The sequence below is a fragment of the Lissotriton vulgaris genome, chromosome 9 (assembly GCF_964263255.1).
Source record: "Lissotriton vulgaris chromosome 9, aLisVul1.2, whole genome shotgun sequence".
Classification (NCBI taxonomy): Eukaryota; Metazoa; Chordata; class Amphibia; order Caudata; family Salamandridae; genus Lissotriton; species Lissotriton vulgaris.
The window spans coordinates 1,225,752,580-1,225,775,873 of NC_141697.1; the positions used below are offsets into that span (position 1 = coordinate 1,225,752,580).

At 44.5% G+C, this 23,294-nt stretch overlaps 1 protein-coding gene across 1 annotated transcript in view; it reads right to left on the reverse strand.

Moving 5' to 3' along the window:
• Window positions 1-666: 666 nt before the first annotated feature.
• Window positions 667-23,294, reverse strand: part of LOC147693107 (uncharacterized) — a 61,041-nt gene continuing 38,413 nt past the window's right edge. Inside the window, exons 3-4 of the mRNA XM_086939361.1 lie at window positions 17,269-17,413; window positions 667-2,461 (exon numbers count right to left, since the gene is read on the reverse strand). Of these exons, the coding sequence (XP_086795487.1) occupies window positions 1,809-2,461; window positions 17,269-17,413 (798 nt within the window). The 3' untranslated portion in view covers window positions 667-1,808. The remainder of the gene's footprint in view (window positions 2,462-17,268; window positions 17,414-23,294) is intronic.

A 23,294-nucleotide genomic window follows, 5' to 3' on the forward strand; every position in this document is an offset into this window, starting at 1 on the left:
AAATCCTCAACTTACTACTTTTTGTAATCAAAGAAGTTAGGATTTTGTCTTAAGTTTGTCTTAAGACAGACTTAAGACAGACTTAAGTTAGGATTTTGTCTTAAGTCTGTCTTAAGTCTGTCTTAAGACAAACTTAATACAAAATCCTAACTTCTGTAAATACCAAAAGTAGTAAGTTGAGGATTTTGTCTTAAGTTAGTTCTGTGAATCAGGCCCAATAAAAGTAGTCCTGAGCTACTAACACATATTCTAGTTGTAATAGTGACCACATCAGAACAGAAATCATTAATGGACACCTTTTGCGAGATTACCAGTAGGAAGGACCTTAGTTCCCCAAACAAATGCCTCATCATGGATAAAACGTAACAGCCATAGCTGCAATATCCATATTACCAACGTAATAGTTTTAGCGATAAATCCTTCCAATGCAACATAATTTATCATTGAAATATCAGCATCAAATCTTTTTGGGAAATGTAAGTATTTCTACAAATATCAGCTTATGAGTTCAGAAAATACATGCATTTTCAAATTGTGTATCCATATCTTAACTAAACCAAGCAACACATTCTACTTTCCTAGGCTGGGCTGCACAGAGGGGAGTTAAATACTCGTAGCCGAAGCCAGATCTAGCCTGTGTGTAATTACAACATCATTGACAAAATGTTTCTACTCAAACAGGGATGATTTATTCCAGTTTAATGAAACAGGCTTGAGTATCTGGTAACATGAAACACATTTGCACGTGGTTTTCTAGCCCATATGTGTTTTTTCATGAATGCACATGATTAGGACATTTATTTTATTGATGACTTTTGTAAAACAAAAAATGGGTTAGTTCAAAGTATTTAACACGACACCCATCTCTTTCTTACACTTCTGTAGTGAAAATGTGTGTGTACCTTCTCACACATTGGGCACCACTTAGACCTGTATCCTTCAGGTGCTGATTACATGTGTTGAAAAGGGTGGCTATTATGTTTGCACTTGTTTATGAGCAGACAGCTGGGTACACCTGGATGGGTGTTCATCTCATTTGCATAGGAATTAATTGATGACTCCACTGATAATGCCTATGAAATGCAACATGTATAAAATAGGTTGAATAGTACTTGTGTCAACGTTTAGCACATGTGAGGAAATTACTTGATCAAATTCTGCATACTTACACCTTTGATAATCTTGCACAGCTTACCCAAGTGTAAGTTTCATCTTTGTCCAACCACAAGTATAACTTACACCTAGAAGGAAAATGAATCAGCAGTATCCAGACTTGCAAGAGAGACCTCTCTTTACAAGGAGACACCCTGATCAGTTAGGGAGAAACTATAAGATTTTTGGCACAAAGACCCTACACGCTGAGAGACATAAATATAAGGGGAGACAATGCAGCAGGTTTAGGGTGGGCAGATGGCCGACTAAACCACTGGTATGGCAGAGGAAACATCTCTGTCACCCATGCTGTGGGCTGTTCACACAATTTTGCATTTGCTGCTAAGTTATCAGCTTCCTTCTCCAAATCATCCACTATCTGTTCTTTGTCGATAGGAACCGCAGGCGTAAAGTTGTGTGGCAGTTGTTCCCTTGCCAGCATGCCACTGGAAAGGTGGCCTTCCCTCTCCCTGACAATGAGAGAGAATTTCAGAGCTGGGGCAGACAGGATGTCCGCCTTTTTTTTAAAATCAGATGTCCCATTACAGCGTACCACCCAGGGCAACAATGACTTTAGAAAGACATACACTTGTCGATGACTTAAGGAAGATCTTCGTGAATCAGCTGCCGTCTCTGATAACTTTGAGACACACAAATTAAAGCTGAAGGAGTCTCAGTTTTTCAAACGTTTCTTGGTGATGGATGTCATCTGTAGGCAAAGAGGAGCTGCCGGAATCCGCAGTGGAGGAGGATGTAGTATCTTGGCAGGCACGGTGGAGGTGTTGAGTGGTCGGTGCTGATGGTTGGTCCACCTCGGCCTGGCTAGCAAGGACCTCAGCAGAGAAGGTTGGGATGAGATTGGTCTGGTTCTTTTTCAGAAGGCCTAGCTTCTGCAGGGCTTTTTCTCTGGGTGATGTGTGCACTCCAGGGAAGACAAGAACCTGCTTAGAAGGAGATATGGGCTCACTAGTTTTGGCTTCTTCGTCCAGTGATGAGGCGGTGCCGTGCTGAGTGACGAACCTGGCTCTTAGCTCCTGTACATTGACTCCAGACCTCATAATGGTGTCAAATTTTCGCAGATAACTTGGGTGTAAATTGACTAATTTGTTCAAGCCCTCTTGAGCTGCAGTGGGTGGTTCCACAAAAGAACCCTCTGAGTGAGACTTAGGCGGGTTCGTTTTGGATTCATTTGGCACCTTCGTTGTTGTATTATCTACCGCCACATCACTCTTCCCTGATGTCATCTGTCTTTTTCCCTGCTTTGTCTGTCTGCTGACGTCATTGGAGCTGTCAACTTCCTGTTTCACATCTGCAGAAACAATAGAGTTCAGAATATATTAACACTATCCTCAGGTTTGAGAAACAGAGAGGAAGCAATCATTTACACATCCAATAGATTTGACAAAGATTTATCTTCAGTGTCTTTCAGAGATTGTGGTTAAGGTTGTACTCTAGTGTAAATACATCTGATACAACTGCTCTAGTGAATATCTGAGACCATGAATATTGTGGTGCAAGAGTATCGTAGACAAAATGTCAAAGACCAAAATATCAAAAGGTAAGTACATATAGAGGATGTGTAGATTTACATTTCTTAACTCCACGTCTATGTAGCTTGAAGATTTATATATTTTCTAGGTACATATATGTGAAGTCAGGTATAGAAAATCTATACTATTTTGAATTGAATATTTTTTGCTTAATATTAGCCTCTCCGGATATTCTGGCTTAGATATTCTGGCTTCAATATTCTGGCTTCACTATTCAGGTTTCGATATTCTGGCTTCGATATTCAGGTTTCGATATTCTGGCTTCCATACTCAGTTTTCACCCCGTCCCACCTGTCCACTTGCACCAGCCCCTTTCTTGTAAGACCAAGAGTGACTCAAATTGGAGAGGAGAAGGCACCATTTGACAATAGCTATAATTTCCTGATTCTTTCTCCCTATCGTGGGAAGGATGGGGAAAGCATTCTTGGAAAGAGGATGGCAAAGGATGGAGTAAACATGCAAAACAGTCTACCAGGGGTTGTCTGCTTTTAAAAAACACCCCAGCCAATCACATCGCGTAGCCGGCTGACCCCAGCAGCTAATGTGCACCAGGACCGCAGACAAGAAAAAGCATTAGTGACTGTGTTACTATTTCATCTATTTGCATTTATAGCTTAAATGTTTCTTTAGAGAAGACCCTTGCCAGAACAATATTTGTTGACTTTTTTAACATCCTAAAGATAGTTGGACTCTTAATTGTATCTGGACTTGTCCTGGCCAGTCAGCTCCAGTGATCCCTTCACCGCTTGAAGGCATCATTCGAAGACAGTTTCTTTTCACCCACAAGAACTGATTATGATCTCAGGCACCTCCATCAAGCTTGGCTCTTAGCGGAAGACGGGATGCTTCATGCACAAGCCACTACCTCTCAACCCTACATCCTACCTCCCTGACCTGTGCAAGGTGTCCGGTGGTAAATGAGATTCACGTAGAAGGCACTCTTGTAGTGCCCTCCATCCAGAACACAACATGCTCAAAGCTATCCCTTCTCAGGTGCAGCTGACGCTCCTGGAACTCATCCCCCAACAATTTAAGAGTAACCTAGGCCTTATGTCTTTCTGTGGACAATTAAAACTCATCTTTTCAGAACATACTTTCCTGATGAGCAGGAGTCCTTCAGATGAGGACTGTTTTCTTAGTATTTTTCCAGACACTATCTTCTTTAATATTTTTTCCCATTGCAATAAGATATACAGAATCAGACTTAGGCAGCGCTGAGATGCCCTAGGGTGAGTCGTGCGCTATATTAAATGTAATTAACATAACATAACATAAGGCAAATATCCTGGCGGGAGATCAGATATATCTTTTCACTCTCAGATGGTGGATTCCCCCTCCCGGATACTTGTGTTAACAGTGCAATTACGTTTATCATCACTACCACTCTTACATGTAATCTGTTCTTCTAGGGGTCCAACGCCCACATGCTCCCAAGTGATGGATCACTCCAAGAATCTTTCAGATAAATGAATAATAAATAAATATCTGAACAAACAAAAATAATGCCAAAAATGTGTGAAATTTAGGATTGATGCGGCTGAGTGGAGGAGATAATTTGTGACCTATGTCTTAAAAACTAAAAGAGATAGTCCGCACCCACTGATGGATGCAGTGAGAAAGCATGATGTTGTATGAAAACTGCATAAATAAAGATGGGAAAAAGACAACAGTCGATGGGAGAGGTAACAGCAGTATTCAATATATATATATATATATATATATATATAAAAATAAGAACTGGTTGCCAAAGATGTTTTTTGTCTGGAGGCTGCTAAAGGAGGGAGTGGGGTCCTGGAAGGCAGGAATCAGATTCCTCAGTTTTTTATCAGTTGCACCAAGCATCACCGCCAGCTGGAGCCGTAGAATATTTTTGGATATTACTTCTAAGGCTCATAAAGTGAGCTCCTGTTCCAGGAGTGTTCTCTAGAAACTTCTGCTGTTTTACAGTGCAGGGCCAGAACTACAACTTTGGCCTATACAAGAGGCACTTGAATACATGAAGTTTCAAAATAAAAAGGGTAAAGAGGGATTGGTGAAATGTTTGATTTAATCTCAGCCACTGGCAATCTGGGAGCCATTCCATTCCAGCATTTTTCAGCTAGTTAGTAGTTTATTGCAAAAACATAAATTAGAAGGGACCATGATCTGAGATTTTCTCAGTTTTAGGTTTTTGACAGACTAATGAGAACAAGAGAAACTCTATTTAACTGTATTAGAAAGGTGTGACTACCTTGCTAGGACTTGGCTGTTAGGAAGCTTTCTATTGGAGCAGGGCAGAGGCTGGTCTCTGCATGGAGAGGCACACTGGGCAAAAAACAATGGCATGGAATGTAGCTGGCGTGACTAGTGATTGTTAAGATGACTTCAATTCTAATTACTTGTATAGTTATATTTATATTGATATCTATCTATGTATTCTTTCACTTTGTTATACTTATGTATTTACTTATTTATTTTTACCCTTACTTTTCCTTTCCCTATTTGAGTGTGTGTATATATATATATATATATATTCACTGAAAAAACCCTAGGTTTCACACCAGTTATAGTTAGCTGGATGTCACTGACCATGTCATGAGTGATGTAATATGTGACGTCATCAGCAGTGCAGTGCAGGCGCGCAAGTTATAGTGAGTCCAACTAACTATAACGTGGGAATTTCAATGGTTTTATGTCAGTAAAATTTCCAGCTAACTATAACTGGTGTGAAACCTATGTTTTTTTCAGTGGATTTAATAGGTTTTTTAAATGCTAATTCCTAACTATAACGGGTGTGAAACCTATGGCTTTTTCAGTGAATTTCATAGGTTTTTAAAATGCTAATTCCTAACTATAACTGGTGTGAAACCTATGTTTTTTTCAGTGAATATCATAGGTTTTTTAAATGCTAATTTCTAACTATATATAAGGCCCGAAACCTATGTTTTTTTCAGTGAATTTCAAAGTTTTGTTAATAGCAAATGTCTATAGCTATGAAATGTAATATTTTCGAAAATGAATGAATCCTATATTATATTTGTATTTAAAACAATGTTTTTAATGTATATATATATATTTTTTTTCTTTTTTTTTTGCCCTAGAGCGCTCCCGGGGCGCACCCCGGTGAGCGCCCCGGAAAGCGTAGTTTTTTAAAGCGCCCGGGTCGCGCACTGGGGAGCGTCCCGTTAGCGCCAAAGCCGCGGCCGAAAACATCATTGTGACATACCACGTAGCCGCGTCCACGTGATACGCACAGTGTAAACGCACCCGGAAGCACTCGAGCGCATACGATCGCGCAACGTAAGCATCCGACGCGCTTACGCGACGCGCCCCCGGGCGCGTCGCGTAAGCGCGTCGGGTCATGTGACCTGAAAATAACACTTTTAATTGGTGCAGAACAGTTTTCGTTTCATAATGATGAAACCCCTGGTCTTGTGACCTGAAAATAACACTTCTCATTGGTTCAGGACATTTTTTTTTCCAAATGAAGAAAGCCCCCACCTTTTTTCCTTATTCTGACTTTGTGCTTTGACTGCGGAAGACCTGTTTTGAAATCTTTGAGGTATATTTTAAACTTTGAAATGGCTACAGTAGCAGCATCAGCTGGAGCATCTGTACCACCACCACCACCACCACGACCAAGAGGACCACCACACTATCACATTGGTGGTCAAGAAGAAGAGGAGGAGGAGGAAGAGGAGGAGGGGAGGAGGAGGAGGGGGCTGGAAGAACACAATACCCCTTACCAACCCAAGCCACACATTGTATGGGAGTTTTTTTCCATCCCTGCGGGAAAAAAGAAAGTGAATGCGGCAAAAGTGACTTGCCTTATCTGTGACATGGAACTTTCAAGGGGTAACGCAAATACAAAATATTCATTTGGGAATAATACCATGATTAGGCACATGCAGCGCAAGCATCCGAACAACTATGCTGCCGCAGAGATGAGAGAACTGGCCAGCAACCCTCCCCAATCTACACCCAGCACCTCCAAACGAAAACAACCCACTCCATCGGGACCAGAGACAAGGGAGACAATCCCTTGCATACAACCACGGTTTGGAGAATTTAGGGTCACATGTATTTTTTGTGGTAAGACCATCTCCTATGGTGAGCAGAGCCTAAAGCTCATCCTCCTTGCTGGTGACAACCACAATTGCCCCAAAAAACCCGATTTTTTCCTAATTTTTTTTTACTCCAGTTGAACCATTTTCAATTCCCTGTTTTTTGTTTCTCCCCATAAAAATAACAAAAAAAATACAAAATAGTTCATAAAAGCCAAAAAAAAGTACAAAATGTTCAAAAAACATAAAAAAATATAAAACAACAAAAAGAAGAAAAAAAACAGTTCTTTTTAGAACTACCTCCAAATTATAAAAAAAGGCTAAATTTTTTTAAAACTCTATCATTCTTTTTTCTCCATGGAACGCTCCCCGGTACGCTCCGCGGTGCGCGTACCGGGCGCTCCCCCTGCGCAAATAAAAAAAAATGGGGTTTTTGCCCCGCGGGGCCCTTTTATAGCCCCCACATCAAACCTAGGGGGTCAGGGGGGTCTACTCTGCCCCCTTATGGTCATTTCCCCCTTTGTTTTTGCCACCTCTTGTGTCTCGATCCTACCGAGACACAAGATGGCGGCCGCTCCAAACTGTTTCGAAAGTTTACAGACACCCGAGAGCCAATCAGCTTTCCGTGTGCACCTCGCGTGGTGCGCCCGGAGCGCGCCCCGGTGTGCGTACCGGGGCGCGGCCATAGATATATATATTTTTTTAACCTAAATTACTCAAAAACCACTGGAGCACATTTCTTGAGACAAAACAAAGGAACATCGGGCTACCAGTCCCTACAATTTTGCCAAGTTTGGTGGAAACCCATTCAGCCGTTCGGGCTAAAAGTGAGGTCGACCGCCCTATGGAAATTAACATGGGGAAAACACATTTTGGGACCCCCCTTTTATCTCGGCCCCCGCTTGACGAATCCCCCCCCCAAACTTTCAAGGAAGGACCGGAGCTTCGTGAGGCAAATTTGAGGAAATTTTCAGGCAGATACGTCAACCGGCGACAAAGTTATTCACAATAGAAATTTGAGATTTTGCATTGAAAAAAATCCTAACTATAACTACCTACTGGCGACCGCCAGTAGGTTATATATATATATATATATATATATATATATATATATATATATATATATATATATATATATATATATATATATATATATATATATATATATATATATATATATATATATATATATATATATATATATATATATTGGTATACCTGACATCATTGGCTTGAGTCTCTCCTCCATTTCTTTTCTGTTTGCCTCCTCTGTTTACAATGTTTTTGCTGGTATATCACTTTGGGCACTGTGCCACTGCTGATCAGTGCCACAATGCAAGTGCTCCCTATGTAAAATTACTGTATTGATTGAATTCCATGTTTGGCTTATTTGGTTTACTGTCAGTCCCTAGTCTAGTGCACCAGGAGTGCCAGGGCTTGTAAATACAAATGCTGCTCGTGGGCTTGCAGCACATGTTGTGCCACCCACAAGAGCGGCCTAGTAAAAATATGTCTGAAGGTCTGCCATTGCTAGACCTACCTGCAGTCTGGTACTGTCACGCTGATTGCGCAAGTACACCTACTTGCCAGTCCCTAAAACTTTCCCTTAACTTCATGTTAGTCACCCCTATGGTAGGCCCACGGGCAGGGTGCATTGTAAGCATAAGGTAGGACAAGCCTGACCAAGTTGGCATGTCCTAATAGTGAATTACAGCCATATTCGTTTTTCACTATTGTGAGGTTACCTGCTCTCCATTAGTTAGAATGGGCTGCCGGGGTTATTAATGCTATAATCCTAGCTGGCTCGGGGAGCATGGTGCAATGTCGAGTTTGGTATCCCTGAACTCGGGGTTTAATCACGCATCCGTTTGTGTGGATGGTTTTTGGACTCTGGGTTTGAAAATAGCACTTTTAGAAAGTGGCTATTTTCTTGTCTAAACTATTTCTGGTTTCTGCTGGTTTGGTGTGTGTGTGACAGGAGCTGGGTGGCTCCAGAGGTCTGAATGAGTCAGTGTGGGGTGAGTGGTGCATTTGTATTGAGAGTAGGGGGAGAGTAGTTCCTGATAGCCTGCCCTGCCTGATACAATGCTGGCTCCACCTCCTGCCAGGCGACTGATGACTCTGTGCCTGCCAGGGACGATCCTGGCCCCACCTCCTACCAGGAGGCCGATAGCTCTGCTCCTGCCAGTGACAATGCTGGCTCCACCTCCTGCTGGGCGTCTGAGGACCCAGCCCTGCACAGTGAATAGGCCAGGTGCCTCTGCCTGGCTCCACCCACAACAGACCCAGGATGTTGGGAAATTCCCCTGCATGGGCAAAGGGATCAAAGCCAAAAAGGGGTATAAGAGAAGGACCCCTGAACCAAGAATTTAGATCACTTCTGACAAGGAACACTGAACCAAGGACAAGAAGCCTGCTGATCCAAGGACTTGCCTACCCCTTCTGCCAGAGTGCTGTTTGTTGGGGGGATCCTGCAGTTGATTCTTTATTTTTGCCAAGGAACCAGGAGAGAGGAACTGTGTGTGTACTCTCAGACTTTGCTAAAGAAAATCTCCAAGGGCTGCAAGAGTGCTAGCCCCCTTTTTGAAGTCACAGGGCCAAAGGACTTCATCTGCTAAAAGTGCTTGTTGCTGGAACCTGAAAATCCAGCACCTCTGAAAGAATCCAGCAATCTCGACGCCGACGGACGCCGCCGAATCCAGCTCGACATCGTGAGTAACAGCTCCAGTGTCCCGCTTTCTCGCCGCCGGGCCCGATCGAAGCCAGCAGCAACGCCAGTGAGTAACGAGTTCGGTTCCAGCTCCAAGTGACCCTGTGTCTGCACCGCTGCTGATCGCATCGACTTCGAGCCCTCTCGATGCCGTGAGCGCTGCTCACTCTTTCAACATCATCATCGACAACGACGACGACGACGTATCCTGCTTCGCCTCGTGAGCGCTGCTCCTGCCTGACATCTGTCGACGCCGCTGCAGATCGCCCCGACTCCGAGGCTCAATCGACGCCGAAGACGCAACGCCGGACACCTCGACGCCGCTGATCATTGTGTGCTTTGCTTTTCCAAGGTACTGTGTTGTGGGGGTCTGTGCGACTCCGGGCTCAACGTAGCGCGCCTCGCGGTCGACGCCGAACCCTTTGGATTAACTTTGCCTCGACGTCGTGTGACTCCAGTGTGGGTTACATTGTTGCCAAGAACTGTGATTTAAAGAAGAAGAGTTGTTTTTGTTACTAAAGACTTTGTGCTAAGAAGAAACTGCACTTGAACTATTATTTTTCCTTCCAAGAGTATTTATTAAGATTGTGGTATATTTTTGCCGTTATTTGGTCTTGTGCTAAGCCTTATATAAAAATCCTTATTTTTATAATATTACTGTGTCATGTCCATTTGTGGTGTATTCACTTTATTACTGTATGTGGTCATAAATGCTTAACGCACTGCCTCTGAGATAAGCCTGTCTGCTTTGCCAAGCTACCAAGGGGCTGAGCAGGGGTTATCTAAGTGTGTGATCCCCTTGCCCTAACTAGAGGAGGTGAGTCCCTATTTGTCAGAAGTGTATACCTCTGCCAACTAGAGACAGCCAAGTCTAATATATATATATATATATATATATATATATATATATATATATATATATATATATATATACACATATACACTCCTTTATTCACTTATTCGTCCATGTATTTACATTTCATTCTCTAACAATTTCCCTCATGACTTTCAACTTTTCTCTCACTTTATGCATCTTCTATTTCATGGATCAATTGTATTTCTTTATATTTATAACGTCATGTGATCAAGGTCCAGGTCGGACCGAAACGCGTCATGGCAGCATACTGATGCAGGCGAAACTTTTTCTTTGAATAAAACTTGAAGAAAGCACGAAATACTGGGTCCGCGCTTGTCTATCTGAGTCCTGTTGTGGAGTGGATTCCTAAGATAGAGTACTGGAATATATATATATATATACACATATACACTCCTTTATTCACTTATTCGTCCATGTATTTACATTTCATTCTCTAACAATTTCCCTCATGACTTTCAACTTTTCCCTCACTTTATGCATCTTCTATTTCATGGATCAATTGTATTTCTTTATATTTATAACTTTTTTACTAGCATCTATATATTGAAATGTGTATATTTATCGAGTTCGAGTTCAAATAAGCTTTATTCGGCGTTTGGCCATAAAAGCAACATAATAAAATACATACAGGTAAAAAATAACTCAGCATAACATTGCCTGGTTAAAAGAAAAAAGAGATAAGACCCAACTAAAAATAACTAAATAACTAAAAATAGTTTAGCATGTAAGCAGTTATAAATAAAAACCCCAATACACAGAATCCCCCTTTTTCACCCGCTGTTATTGTAATTCGGTGCTCGAGGACCAGGGTAAAAGTCATGAAGGTCCCAAATACGAATGGAGCCATCACCAAGTTTTGGCTGGATAGATCGCAAGTAGGGGGCAGTGTTCCTGTCCTTAAACCTAACCAGAATCAAGTCCCCCGGAACATTTTTGGGCAGATGACCAAGCCACCCCACCCTTCTGACGCTCTGTATCCCACCGTCTAGCAGGGAAGGTAATGGTCTATTGTTTTTGAGCCAAAAAATGGCTTTGTTAAGAAGGTCCCGATGCAGTTCACGTTTTCCTGGTCTGAGAGCAGGGACCCCAGAGAGAATGGTGACATAAGGGGCTGCTACGGGGGGTAAATCGATGCAATGCCTTCTATCTGGTGCGATCACAGGAGCTCTTTGTGGGGCATGCTCATGAATACGGGTGATATTGTGATCACTTTGAGACGATGGTGTAACAGGGGAATCACATGTTTGTAAAATCCTGGGAGCATTGTCCGTAGGCCTTTTGTGGGTATTAGTGGGGGAAGAGCGTATGGGAGTAACAGTGTTTCTAGTCGGTGGATATGACTGTGATACCGTTTTTTCAATCCTGCACAGTCTATCTCCCAAATCATTTATTTTAGCAACCAGTGGGGAGAGCGCAGTATCAAGTAGTCGCTCAATTTGGGCCAGAAGAGACGATTGAAGTGAAGATCGAGACTCAGCCTTGTCCACAGGTGATGAGGCTGTACAGGGTCCGGGTACTGAGGGGCTGCATGTATAGGATGGAGGGAGGGTTGTAACGGGGGAAGCCTGGGGAGACCAGGTAGTTTGGGCAGTGTCTCGAGACACTGTGGGGGGGGATAGAGCATCCGGGATATAGTGTGTGCCACAGAGGGCATTCAGCTCTTCCCAGATGGACATTGAAGAAGAGTGACTGTGTACAGTTATCCTGATGACAGCTATAAGCAGTTCAAGACAATAGGGATGGAGGAAAAGGAGCTTGACTGTACCTTGACCAAAGCTGGAGCCAGGAGTGGTGGCCCGTCCCGTCCTCCTTGTGCCTCTGAGGGCCACAGAGGGCCCGCCCTTTGCCCGGGCTTAGCCCGGCGCGTCCCGCGCGCGTCCTCGCGGGACGAGAGGCGTTCCGCTGTTTAGTAGCGCCCCCTGGCGCAGGCTGTGGTGTCACCGGTGCGCCGGTGAAACTCCGGGGCACCTGGGAAGTGAAGTCCCTGGCCGTTGCCCTCACGGCGCTGCTGGGAGAGCTGGTGTCGGTGTCTTGGCCGTTTCCCTCACGGCGCGGTCTGTGGCCTCTGCTGTCGGGCTTGCCTTGCCCCCCACTGAGCGCTCGGCGCTCCGCTGTTTAGTAGCGCCCCCGGGCGCAGGCTGTGGTGTCACCGGTGCGCCGGTGAAACTCCGGGGCACCTGGGAAGTGAAGTCCCTGGCCGTTGCCCTCACGGCGCTGCTGGGAGAGCTGGTGTCGGTGTCTTGGCCGTTTCCCTCACGGCGCGGTCTGTGGCCTCTGCTGTCGGGCTTGCCTTGCCCCCCACTGAGCGCTCGGCGCTCCGCTGTTTAGTAGCGCCCCCGGGCGCAGGCTGTGGTGTCACCGGTGCGCCGGTGAAACTCCGGGGCACCTGGGAAGTGAAGTCCCTGGCCGTTGCCCTCACGGCGCTGCTGGGAGAGCTGGTGTCGGTGTCTTGGCCGTTTCCCTCACGGCGCGGTCTGTGGCCTCTGCTGTCGGGCTTGCCTTGCCCCCCACTGAGCGCTCGGCGCTCCGCTGTTTAGTAGCGCCCCCGGGCGCAGGCTGTGGTGTCACCGGTGCGCCGGTGAAACTCCGGGGCACCTGGGAAGTGAAGTCCCTGGCCGTTGCCCTCACGGCGCTGCTGGGAGAGCTGGTGTCGGTGTCTTGGCCGTTTCCCTCACGGCGCGGTCTGTGGCCTCTGCTGTCGGGCTTGCCTTGCCCCTTGTATATTTATCAACTTGTTATAACTTGTTCTTTTTCATAGAACCTTCTTCACATCATAAAAGATCCCTTATGTAAAGTTTTACGGGGCATATTACCAACGTTTAGCGATATTTACCACTAACAATGCTTAGCAATGAATTTGTTAACGCTAAGCATCGCCGGAAATTATCGCAGAGATAACTTGCTATTAGCAAGGTTTATCTCAGTAGTGATAAAAATCCTCGCGCTAACTGCCAATTGAGAGATTATCTCTGGAAAACCAACGATAATCTCTCGAAGTTTGGCGTTAGCTTGATAATAGGGGCTCACAAACTTAGCCATGATATCCACCTTCCATAGGATATCATGGCTAATTCAGGAAAATACCAGGTGTAAAAAAAGCAGTGCTAACCGCGGTTAGCGCTGCTTTTTTTTATCACTAACAGGGTTAGCGATATCCTTGATAATAGGAGAAATGTCGCTTAACAACGTTTCTCCTATTATTTTTCTCTGGAACGCCCCCTTTGCATCTTATTAAAGATGCAAGGGGAAGCTTAGAGAAAAAGGGTGCTAACATGCGAATTTACGTGTTAGCACCCTGTTGCTGATAGGGAGATAATTTTATCTCAGCTTTCTTGGCTTTTAAAGCCAAAAAAGCGGAGATAAATCCCTTGATAATATGCCCCTTACTATCTCTGTTTTCTGTGATAATAATATTCGATGTGCTTAAAATGTTAAATGATAATCATATGTATTCACATTTCTGTATTCATTTCAAATTTTTCTCAATGAAAATTTTTGAAACAAAAAAGATGACTTCAAGCTTTTCACCTCTTACTTTCTTGATTTTCTCACTGTTTCTCTGTGTGTCCGGTGGCAACCTGCCAAGCAGTGTGATTGTTTTCTGTGTGTTGTGCACACGTGTTACCATGGCAGGACGTGTAAGTCGGCAGAATGAAAGGTAGGTCTCGTGAGATCCGTAAATATTGAGTGGAAAGAGGGGTGGGCAGCAGATAAGCAGAGCTAACAGCCACTGTTCAAATAGTCCCTTTCACTTCCTGCCTTGGCTTTGCTGAGTTGTTGACCTTCCTTGTGTACATGCTGCTGCTTTGCAATACACAGTTTACAAACCAGAAGAGCAGGTGTGGCTGTGGAACACAGAAAGATCAGACGCGCCTGGACTAGGAGCCATGTGGTAGCCTCGGACAAGAGGTCTGTAGGTTAAAGACCCTGCGGCTTATTTATGAGGCCCTGCGCCACTTTTGTGCCGCCGGTGCGTCACTTTTTGTGACGCACCAGAAGGGTAAAAAATGCACCATGTTGCGTCATATTTACCAAGTGAGGCATCTAGGTAGATGTCTCACATTATACCTGCGTCAGGTATAATGTATGCAGGATGGGCGTTCTGACGCAAGTAATCCTCGTAGTAGTGACGAAGTGAAATCTATGCGATTTCACGACGTCACTTCTGTGACGCAATTGCGTCAATGCGTAAGACTGACACAGGCACATTTGAAATGGGACTTGCCCATTTGAAAGGACACATTGCTGGAGTTGCGTCACTTTCGTGATACACTCCAGCAATGCGTCATTTTTGCGGCTACAGATACGTCAGAAATACTGACGTATCTTTATCTACTTGCAACATGATGCGTCATACTGTAAATATGAAGCATCCAGCATGTCGCAAGAAGGGGCGCAATGAAAAGTGACGCTTCGCTGTTTTCACGCAGCGATGCGTCACTTTTCATAAACGAGGCCCCCCATTGCTTCTCTCTTTCTGCTTCCTGACAGAGCTCCCTCCACCCTGTTGTCTGCTGTGTTTTCCCACTTCCTCCAATTTTCTATTCAAATGACATAGAATTTTCATTTTCACTTCTGCGACCAGATTATTGTGATGTACTGCATGGATTATGATTCCTAATATATTAAAATGTGTGTCCTACCGGTATGCGCAACACGTTACCCTATGCTAAATCTTATCTGTACTCTGTAGCTGCACCATATTTTCTTCTACACCAGGGATCTCCAAACCGGTCCTGGAGGGCCGGATCCATGCCAGATTTCTTGAATATCCCCATTGAGATACATGTAGTAATTTTAAAAATCTGGCATGGATCCGGCCCTCCAGGACCGGTTTGGAAACCCCTGTTCTAGACGCACACACACACACACACACACACAGGCATGCGCAGACGCGCACACATATAATACATGAGAAGGATGCTGTACTTATGCAGGCGTTTCTCTCTTTAACTACTTTTAGCCCCTTTTAAAATATATTACACCTTGAATAACTAAAAGCCCACACCACACTTCCGCTCACACTTTTAACCCTTTGGATTCATACCTGCATTAACATCTACTTTAAATCAGGCTGCTATTTAGAAAACATTTTAAATTCAACACCAGCTCCTATTCCAACAAAAAAGCATTCAGGAGGTGGTTACTGGCATTGACCTGACAGTCTGCTGCTGGTGGTAAAAGTTCATGTTTCACTCAGAATACTTTACTGAAATAGATGAGGAAGATATTTGAGACCTAAGTGAAAATGTGACCTCATTTTAGCTTTCTAGAGCACTTACCAGAATTTTAATGACAAAAACCCCCTCATCTTGTCCATTTCTAAGGGAAATGCTTTAACTTTGATTCCATCAAGATGGCTTCAGGTGTGTCACAGTTTGTCATAAATACAAAATGTTAGCGCTCTAATTGTTCATTAAAACACAGTGAGGAGCTGCCGTAGAAACACTGGGAAATTAACTGACAGGTTGCTGCTGCTGCTGAAAGTAAATTTGTTTTAGGATATCAGACTTTATTCTCACAAGGCCGAGGAAGATAGTGTGAGCTTACAGAAAATGTGCTGTCATTTTAGCTTCTGAAGCACCTTCCATAACCTCTATTAGAACATTAGAATTTTGGAAGCTCCATTGAAAACAATGGAGTGCTCCGGGCCTATAATGGCTGGTATAAGCCGGGAGCTAAAGCATTCCAATGCTTCTTTGTTCATAGCTCTGGCTGTGAACAAAGGCTTCAGGGAGCCTGAGGGGATTTCAATCCCCTCGCGTTCCCTAAAGCCTTTGTTTAATTTGTTAGAACATTCTGCCCTCTAGTGGCAGAATGTTCTAATAGCCTTATAGCCCTTCGTAGCTGGGCTATACCGGCGATTAAAGTCCCGCTGCCTTGTTAAAATACCTCGCCTTCGGCTCGGGCCTTTAACGTTGCAGCGGGCCTTTAATAGCCGGTATAGCCCGCTACAGCGGGTTATAAGGCTTGATTAGAAAGTTATAACAGGACAGTTTTCTCTCAAACATGGTTCTTTAAATCTTAGCTCAGAGTCAGCTTTTTTAAATGAGATAATCAATTTAGAACTGCCATGATTTCTAAACTGAGAACACCACCACCAACAAATGACATGTATTGTGGCTAAAATCTGTTATCACACTTGATATATGGCCCTTTATATGACTTTAAAAACCTGGTATTCACTACAATGCATTTTAATGGAGACCTTGTACCCGAGTCCTGTAATAACTGCCACAGTATGGGGTTCATGTTGTGGCCAGCCAAACAAAGGGGGCAGGGGCATTTGGGACCCTAGAGCACAGGTCCCTGGGGGTCAGGGTTTGCTCACCCTGCCGCACTGTAGATTTAAAAAATTCATTTTCAGAACACAGGGACTGCCAGTTAATCCTGTAATGGCCGCCACAACATAGTGTTCATGTTGTGGCCAATAAATAACAATTGACTAGTCCCATTTAATGTGGCCTTCTGGGTAAAGTTCTAACATTTTGCCACAGTTGGTGTAATTCCGGTCAGCCATTTTTTTCTGTATTGGAGAGCAAACTTTCCTGTGGAAATTAACATGGCAATACTACTCTTTTTAAACGTGTTCCCGGTCACTGGAGCAATTCAGGCAAGATTTCAAAATTCACTGTTTCACACTCTCTTTGCCAACCTCAGTTTTCCCCTCCTTGTTTCTCCTCTCTGAAGTTTAAGTTTTCTTCTGCATTTTCTGCTTTGGTCTTTTTGTTGAAAACACACGTGCATGTCTCCCACATGTTGCATAGGTAAATTGTTGCTCTGTAAAGTTGTCTGATGCCCTTGGAAGGTCGGATTTGCGCTTTATAAATATACCCAACAAATGTATAGTTTAATAAATAAATAACCCCACTCATTGATTTTAAAAGGGCGCTTTCAATGTACTGACTGCCCTGGGCAGGGACATGGTCTTCTCACCTGGACAGTCATGGCTGATGATCTCAGACCTGGCCCCCTCCACTGGTGTCTCCTCACCCAGATCTTCTTCCAGAGTTTTGATGGTCTCCAGCAGGTACTCCAGGCACTCTCGCTCAGCCTCTGTCAGCCAGCGCAAGAAGTCCTCCTGACAGTCGCAATTGGTGGGGGATGATAGCAAAAAGAGGCGTGAGTCTCACTGCTCCTACTTTTCACACTTAGCTTGTTTTATATGAAAAAAATTAGAACCGAATATAAAAATGAGATTATCAGGTGTGAATTTGACACAATTTATTCCAATGTAGAGGACATGTGTGTACTTGAAGGAGGAGGTAACAATTGTATGCCTTCTGATAGCAGCACAGGGTGGTCACATAATGTGCATATATGTTGCATTATTATTTACGTGTTTGTCTCATGCCATTCGTCCCAGTGGCGTAAAGCAAAATAAGGGGGCCCGCATCTCACAGATATACATTGGCCTTCGACTGGATATGGGACCTCTCAAGGGTAGGCAGCTCCCCTCCTATAGGGGCCTCTGGTTTGTCCATGATGGTAAGCAAACTCCATGTCTTTACTCTTTACTAGGTCTAGGCAAAGTTTTAATTATGCCGGTGTAATCAGGATCATTTCAATAATTATTCATTATTCTTGTGATGCGAAACTACGCGATTACACCACTTTGAGCAATTAGGAGTAAACTGGGGCAAACATCCCACAGCAGGAGCACAGGAACAACGAACCAAGGCCATATATACATATTTCAGGGTTCGCGATTTTTTTAATTGCGATTCTTTGCTAATCGCAATTAGGAAATTGTAATTCCTCATGCATGAACCCCATTGTGTTTCATTTGCATTTACTAATGAGGTCATAGCTGACCTACCTCATGAATAATAATGAGGTAGAACGCAATTTGCAGCCCATTAAAAAAAATTGCTACCATCACCATATCTGTCAATACCTTTCAATAAATCAAAAAAAATTAAAGAATGGAGCCCATTTTCTGTAAAGGAAAAGAAGATGCATTTAAAAAATGAAAATGGGATCTCCTTTCCTTTTGCGAATGGTTACCACTACGCTTGAAGTGTTGGTCAAAACGAAATGTTTTTAAACTGAAATTCAGTCCAAAACATTAACCCCTTCGGGGCTGATGACGAGCTGGGCTCGTCATGGCGTAGCCTCCTCGCACGCTGATGCCGAGCCCAGCTCGTCACGTAACATGCGATTTAGTAAATCATCGCGTAGGAGGGGAATTGCGCTAGCGCGCATGTGGTTATTAAAATCACTGCGATTCGGTATTTAGAAGGGATGCCCTAAACATGCCCCTTCCAAATACTGGATCACTAAACACAAATTGCGATTCGATAATATGCTACTGAAGCCTATCACTTACCTGGTCGTTGCCGCCACCGCCTTGAGTCACAGGAGCAGAGTGCAGCAAGCGCGAAGGAGCGCAAAACACCGACGCCGCCACCGCCAAGAGTCCCAGGGCACCGGACTCCGCGCCGCCGCTCCGGGAGACCACAAATCCCGGCAGGCCTCGCGGCGGCGCGTGTGCAGTGACGCGGGACGTCGCGCATCAGAGGGCGCCAGAGCCCTAGAAAGGAAGGAGAGCCCCGGCAAGCGGGGGGAGCCTATCACTTACCTGGTCGTTGCCGCCACCGCCTTGAGTCACAGGAGCAGAGTGCAGCAAGCGCGAAGGAGCGCAAAACACCGACGCCGCCACCGCCAAGAGTCCCAGGGCACCGGACTCCGCGCCGCCGCTCCGGGAGACCACAAATCCCGGCAGGCCTCGCGGCGGCGCGTGTGCAGTGACGCGGGACGTCGCGCATCAGAGGGCGCCAGAGCCCTAGAAAGGAAGGAGAGCCCCCGCGTCGCGGGACGCGAGCGGGACGCCCGGGGCGAAGCCCGGGCAAAGGGCGGGCCGTCTGAGGCCGTCCGAGGTTGTCCAAGGTTGGGTTGGGCCTGGACTCTTGGCTCGCTGCCCTGGAACTGCTGTTGCTGAGCTGTGAATACTGCCGACCAGCCTGATACGTAAGTTACATTGACTCTGGTTGCTCATATAGTTTATCATGCCCCCTAAAAAGCTAACCACGTCTACTAACACTATGGAAAATTATCTGGTGCAAGTAGTAGAAAAAATCAACCTTGATAGAAGAGCCTCTTTGGGAATAGACTCATCTGCTCAATCTCCATTTATCGATATCGAGGCTGATGACCCTTTTGGCCTTTTAATAAATAACAGCACCAATAGTGCCACTCCTGATTTGTTCCCAGATACTATTACTATACAGCCAAGTGGTACTGTTGCTGGAGCTGAAGATTTGAGTGCCAACGAGGTACTGGCTGATATTACTATTAGCCAGGATCAAACTATCTCTCCTCCAGCACCGGTCCTGGGTAAACGGGAATGCCTTAGGTCAGCCAAGAATCGAGTAGCAAACCCCCCGAGGAAATACTCTGAGGAAGAGGAGCATGATTTGACAAGTGAAGCGTATATTACACTTTCGAACGCTCAATTTAATAAACTGATAACCCTAATGGACTCAAAAATCAAAGGCGCGTTGAAGCCCTTAGTTAGCAAAATAGACAAGCTAACTTCTGAGGTCAACCGTTTGGAAGGTCTACTACAAAAAACAATAGATGACACTGGGAAAGCACCAGGAAGTATTCTTGCAAAGATAGAGGAATCTGTTAATAAATCTGTAATTGCAGCCGTTGGTGGTCTTAACACTGTCACTGCCCCGGTAACGAACACCCTAATGGCAAGCAATAACACTGTCCCATGTGATTCTCATACTGCCCCCATCCCTGCTCCTGCTGTTGAAGACACGTTTACTGAACACGGGACTTTTGAACTTGTGGTTGAAGCTTCTCCATTGGTACTTGTCCTTGCCAATGTTCCAGCTCTGGCTCAAGGTGAGAGGGAAACAGCATCCTCTCTACGAAATAAATCTTTATCATGGTTAACCACCAACATGGTAATTACTCCTTGGGGAAAGCAGCAACTTTCTGAAGAGCTTGTCAAAGCACGAAGGGTTCAGTGGATAGGGGATAGGGTAAAAAAGTTTAAAGGGGAGTGTGTTGTTCTTCACTTCTCTGACCCTGGGGTCTTGCCCAACATCCTACCAAATATCTTGCCACCACAAAGACGAACAACTTCAATTGTTCCTTTGACTTTGGACTTCTTTTACCCAAGAAAGGGAAGCGGACCAAATTCAAGTATTCTAAGAACTAAATGGAACATTGTGACTAAGAGAGGGAGGAAGGATGTTGCCTCAGTTGATTGGGGTCTGGGGCTAGAAAATCGATTTTCTTCATTATCCAATTTAAGTGACTGTGATTGACATCCACTTATTTGTAATGCTGTGTCTGCACCTGCTGATGCCATAAGTTTATCATGTATAGCTCATTACCCTATAGTAACTAGCCCGTTGGGGCCTCTGATTGCTGATCAAACCAGGGCACCGAATTTTACGATTGTAGATCAGGGCACAGGGGGTAACGTGTCAAACATGCATTCTACAACTAATGATATACCTACGACTCCAATTTCAGGGAATATCCTGTCATGGAACGTAGCAGGTATATCTTCTAAAATGGAAAGTGCAGAATGGTTTGAATTCATAAATAGGTATGACCTCTGTATTTTCCAAGAGACTTGGGCATGTGAGCCTACTTTTGCTTTGGGGTATCTAAACTTTTATGTTCCGGCCACCAAGGGTCCCAAAGGGCGACCTATGGGGGGCCTTACCATATGGATTAGGCAGTCCTTAAAGATTGCTGTACAGAGTGTGGAACTTGACCAAAAAGATATTCAGCTTATACGACTGTCCAGTGACCTACCCCTCTCCATGGATGTATATAATATCTATGCCAGGGGTGGTAGTAAAGGTAGATCTGAGGTTCTTATGAGCCTTTCTAATATTCTTGAGATTGAATCTGCAGGAAAAAATATCTTAATTGCAGGTGATTTGAATAGGACATTTGAACCTTTAATCACTGGTGATTCTCCCCTGGGATCAGAGGAAGACAAACTTTGGGACATTCCCACACTTGAGTCCCCCCCGATAACCAGATGGACAGCTGACATCTTAGGTCTAAATGCCATGTGCTTGGAGCATGGGTTACGCGCCCTGAACGGCCGAACCCAATCAGACCGTGTACCTGCCATGACATTTAATAATGGTCGAAGCAAAAGTCGTATTGACTACGTTATTTGTAGTACATCGCTATGGCCATCCCTTATTGATATGGTAGTCACTGCCAGAATAGAAAGTGACCATGACCCGCTATGCGTCTCACATACTTGGTGGACATCTAATGTAAACCTTTCAACTAATTGTCATTTACTTGTGCCGCCAATGATCACGCAATCCAATAATATGCGTAGGTTAAGATGGTCTGGTGTTAAGACGGACCAGCAGGCCCTGGAAAAGATAGGTACAGCTGCAGACAAGGCCATTCGGGCACTGGAAAATATCACTGATTTAGAAAATGGACAGGATGAGGCTAAAAATGTTCATACATCTCTTTTTGATGAAGTTAAAAAAATCTTTTTAAAGCCCGCAAGAAATATCAAGGCTTGTCCATTTAAAACAGCAAAGTGGTATAACCAAGATTGCAGGAAAGCAAGATTGAAACTAGGAGCTGCAATTAAAAATAACAATCTGTCTGAGACTCGGTCTGCTAGAAAACACTATAAAAATTGTATCGCCAGGGCAAAAAAAGATTGGGACGAAGACCATTGGCAGAAATTGAGATGTGCTAGTGAAAGTAAAAATTCTAGACAATTCTGGCACATCGTCAAATGGGGACCTGATAGACCTCCAGAGCCTCCTAATAATAATGTCCCTCATGACGCCTGGGTTACGTTTTTCAAAGAGCAGTATTCTTCTAGGGGTCAGCCTGCTAGCAATAATAACCCCACTTATGTGTTCGCAGAGGAAGATGTTTTCATGTTAGGCGAAATCCTGTCTGCTTTGAAATCCGTCCATAGGGGGAGAGCACCGGGTAATGATGGTGTCCCGGCAGATGTCTTCTTAGATGACACCGACCGGTGGAGTAAGTACATCTGCCTTTTATTAAACCTCTTAGCAAGAGGCGCTGAAATCCCGGTTTCTTGGAGGGGTGCCGTCATTATACCAGTATACAAAAAGGGGGATCGTGCGCAACCCTGCAACTATCGCCCAATCAGCCTAATAGACACAGTCCAAAAGGTGGTAGGACGTGTTATTATCAACAATCTGCTTGACTGGGCTGAGGAGCAGAACATTTTATCCCCTTTTCAGGCTGGCTTTCGCAAAGCAACAAGTACTGTAGATCAGGTCTTTCGCTTTCAACTAATACAATGGCGGACAGTGGTACTGGGCGGATGCAGCCTGTATGCAGCTTTTGTTGACTTGCGGTCTGCATTCGACCTGGTGCTGAGGGCAAAATTGTGGGAGGTGCTGGCTGCCCTAGGGGTCCCGATGATTATCCTAACTTTGATTATGAGACTCCATGAGGGCACTTATGCAAAGATTCAATGGGGAGGCTATGGCAATGACACTATTGACTTCCCTGTCGAGCGGGGGGTTCGGCAGGGTTGTTCAATGGCTCCAACACTGTTTACTCTTTTTATAAATGGAATCGTTCCTCTTATGCAAGCTGAGCCTGTAGATGCTCCCTCTCTTGCTGGTGCAAAAGTTCCAATTTTAATGTTCGCAGACGACACCCTAATTTTATCAAAATCCCCAAGTGGTCTGCAAAAGGCATTGATAATCTTTGATACATTTTGTTGTGATCATGGCTTGGAGGTAAATGCAGCTAAGACAAAGCTCATGGTTTTTAATCCCAGTAGGAAATTTAAACCCAAAATTACCTTGAGTGGGCGCTGCCTTGAAGTCGTGAACTCCTTTACTTATTTGGGGATACATATCTCAAACAACAATAGATGGAACCACCACTTAGATTTAGCCATATTAAGGCATAAACAGCTTGCTGGTACCATCATTAAGGAGCACGCGAAATCCCTAACTAAGCCA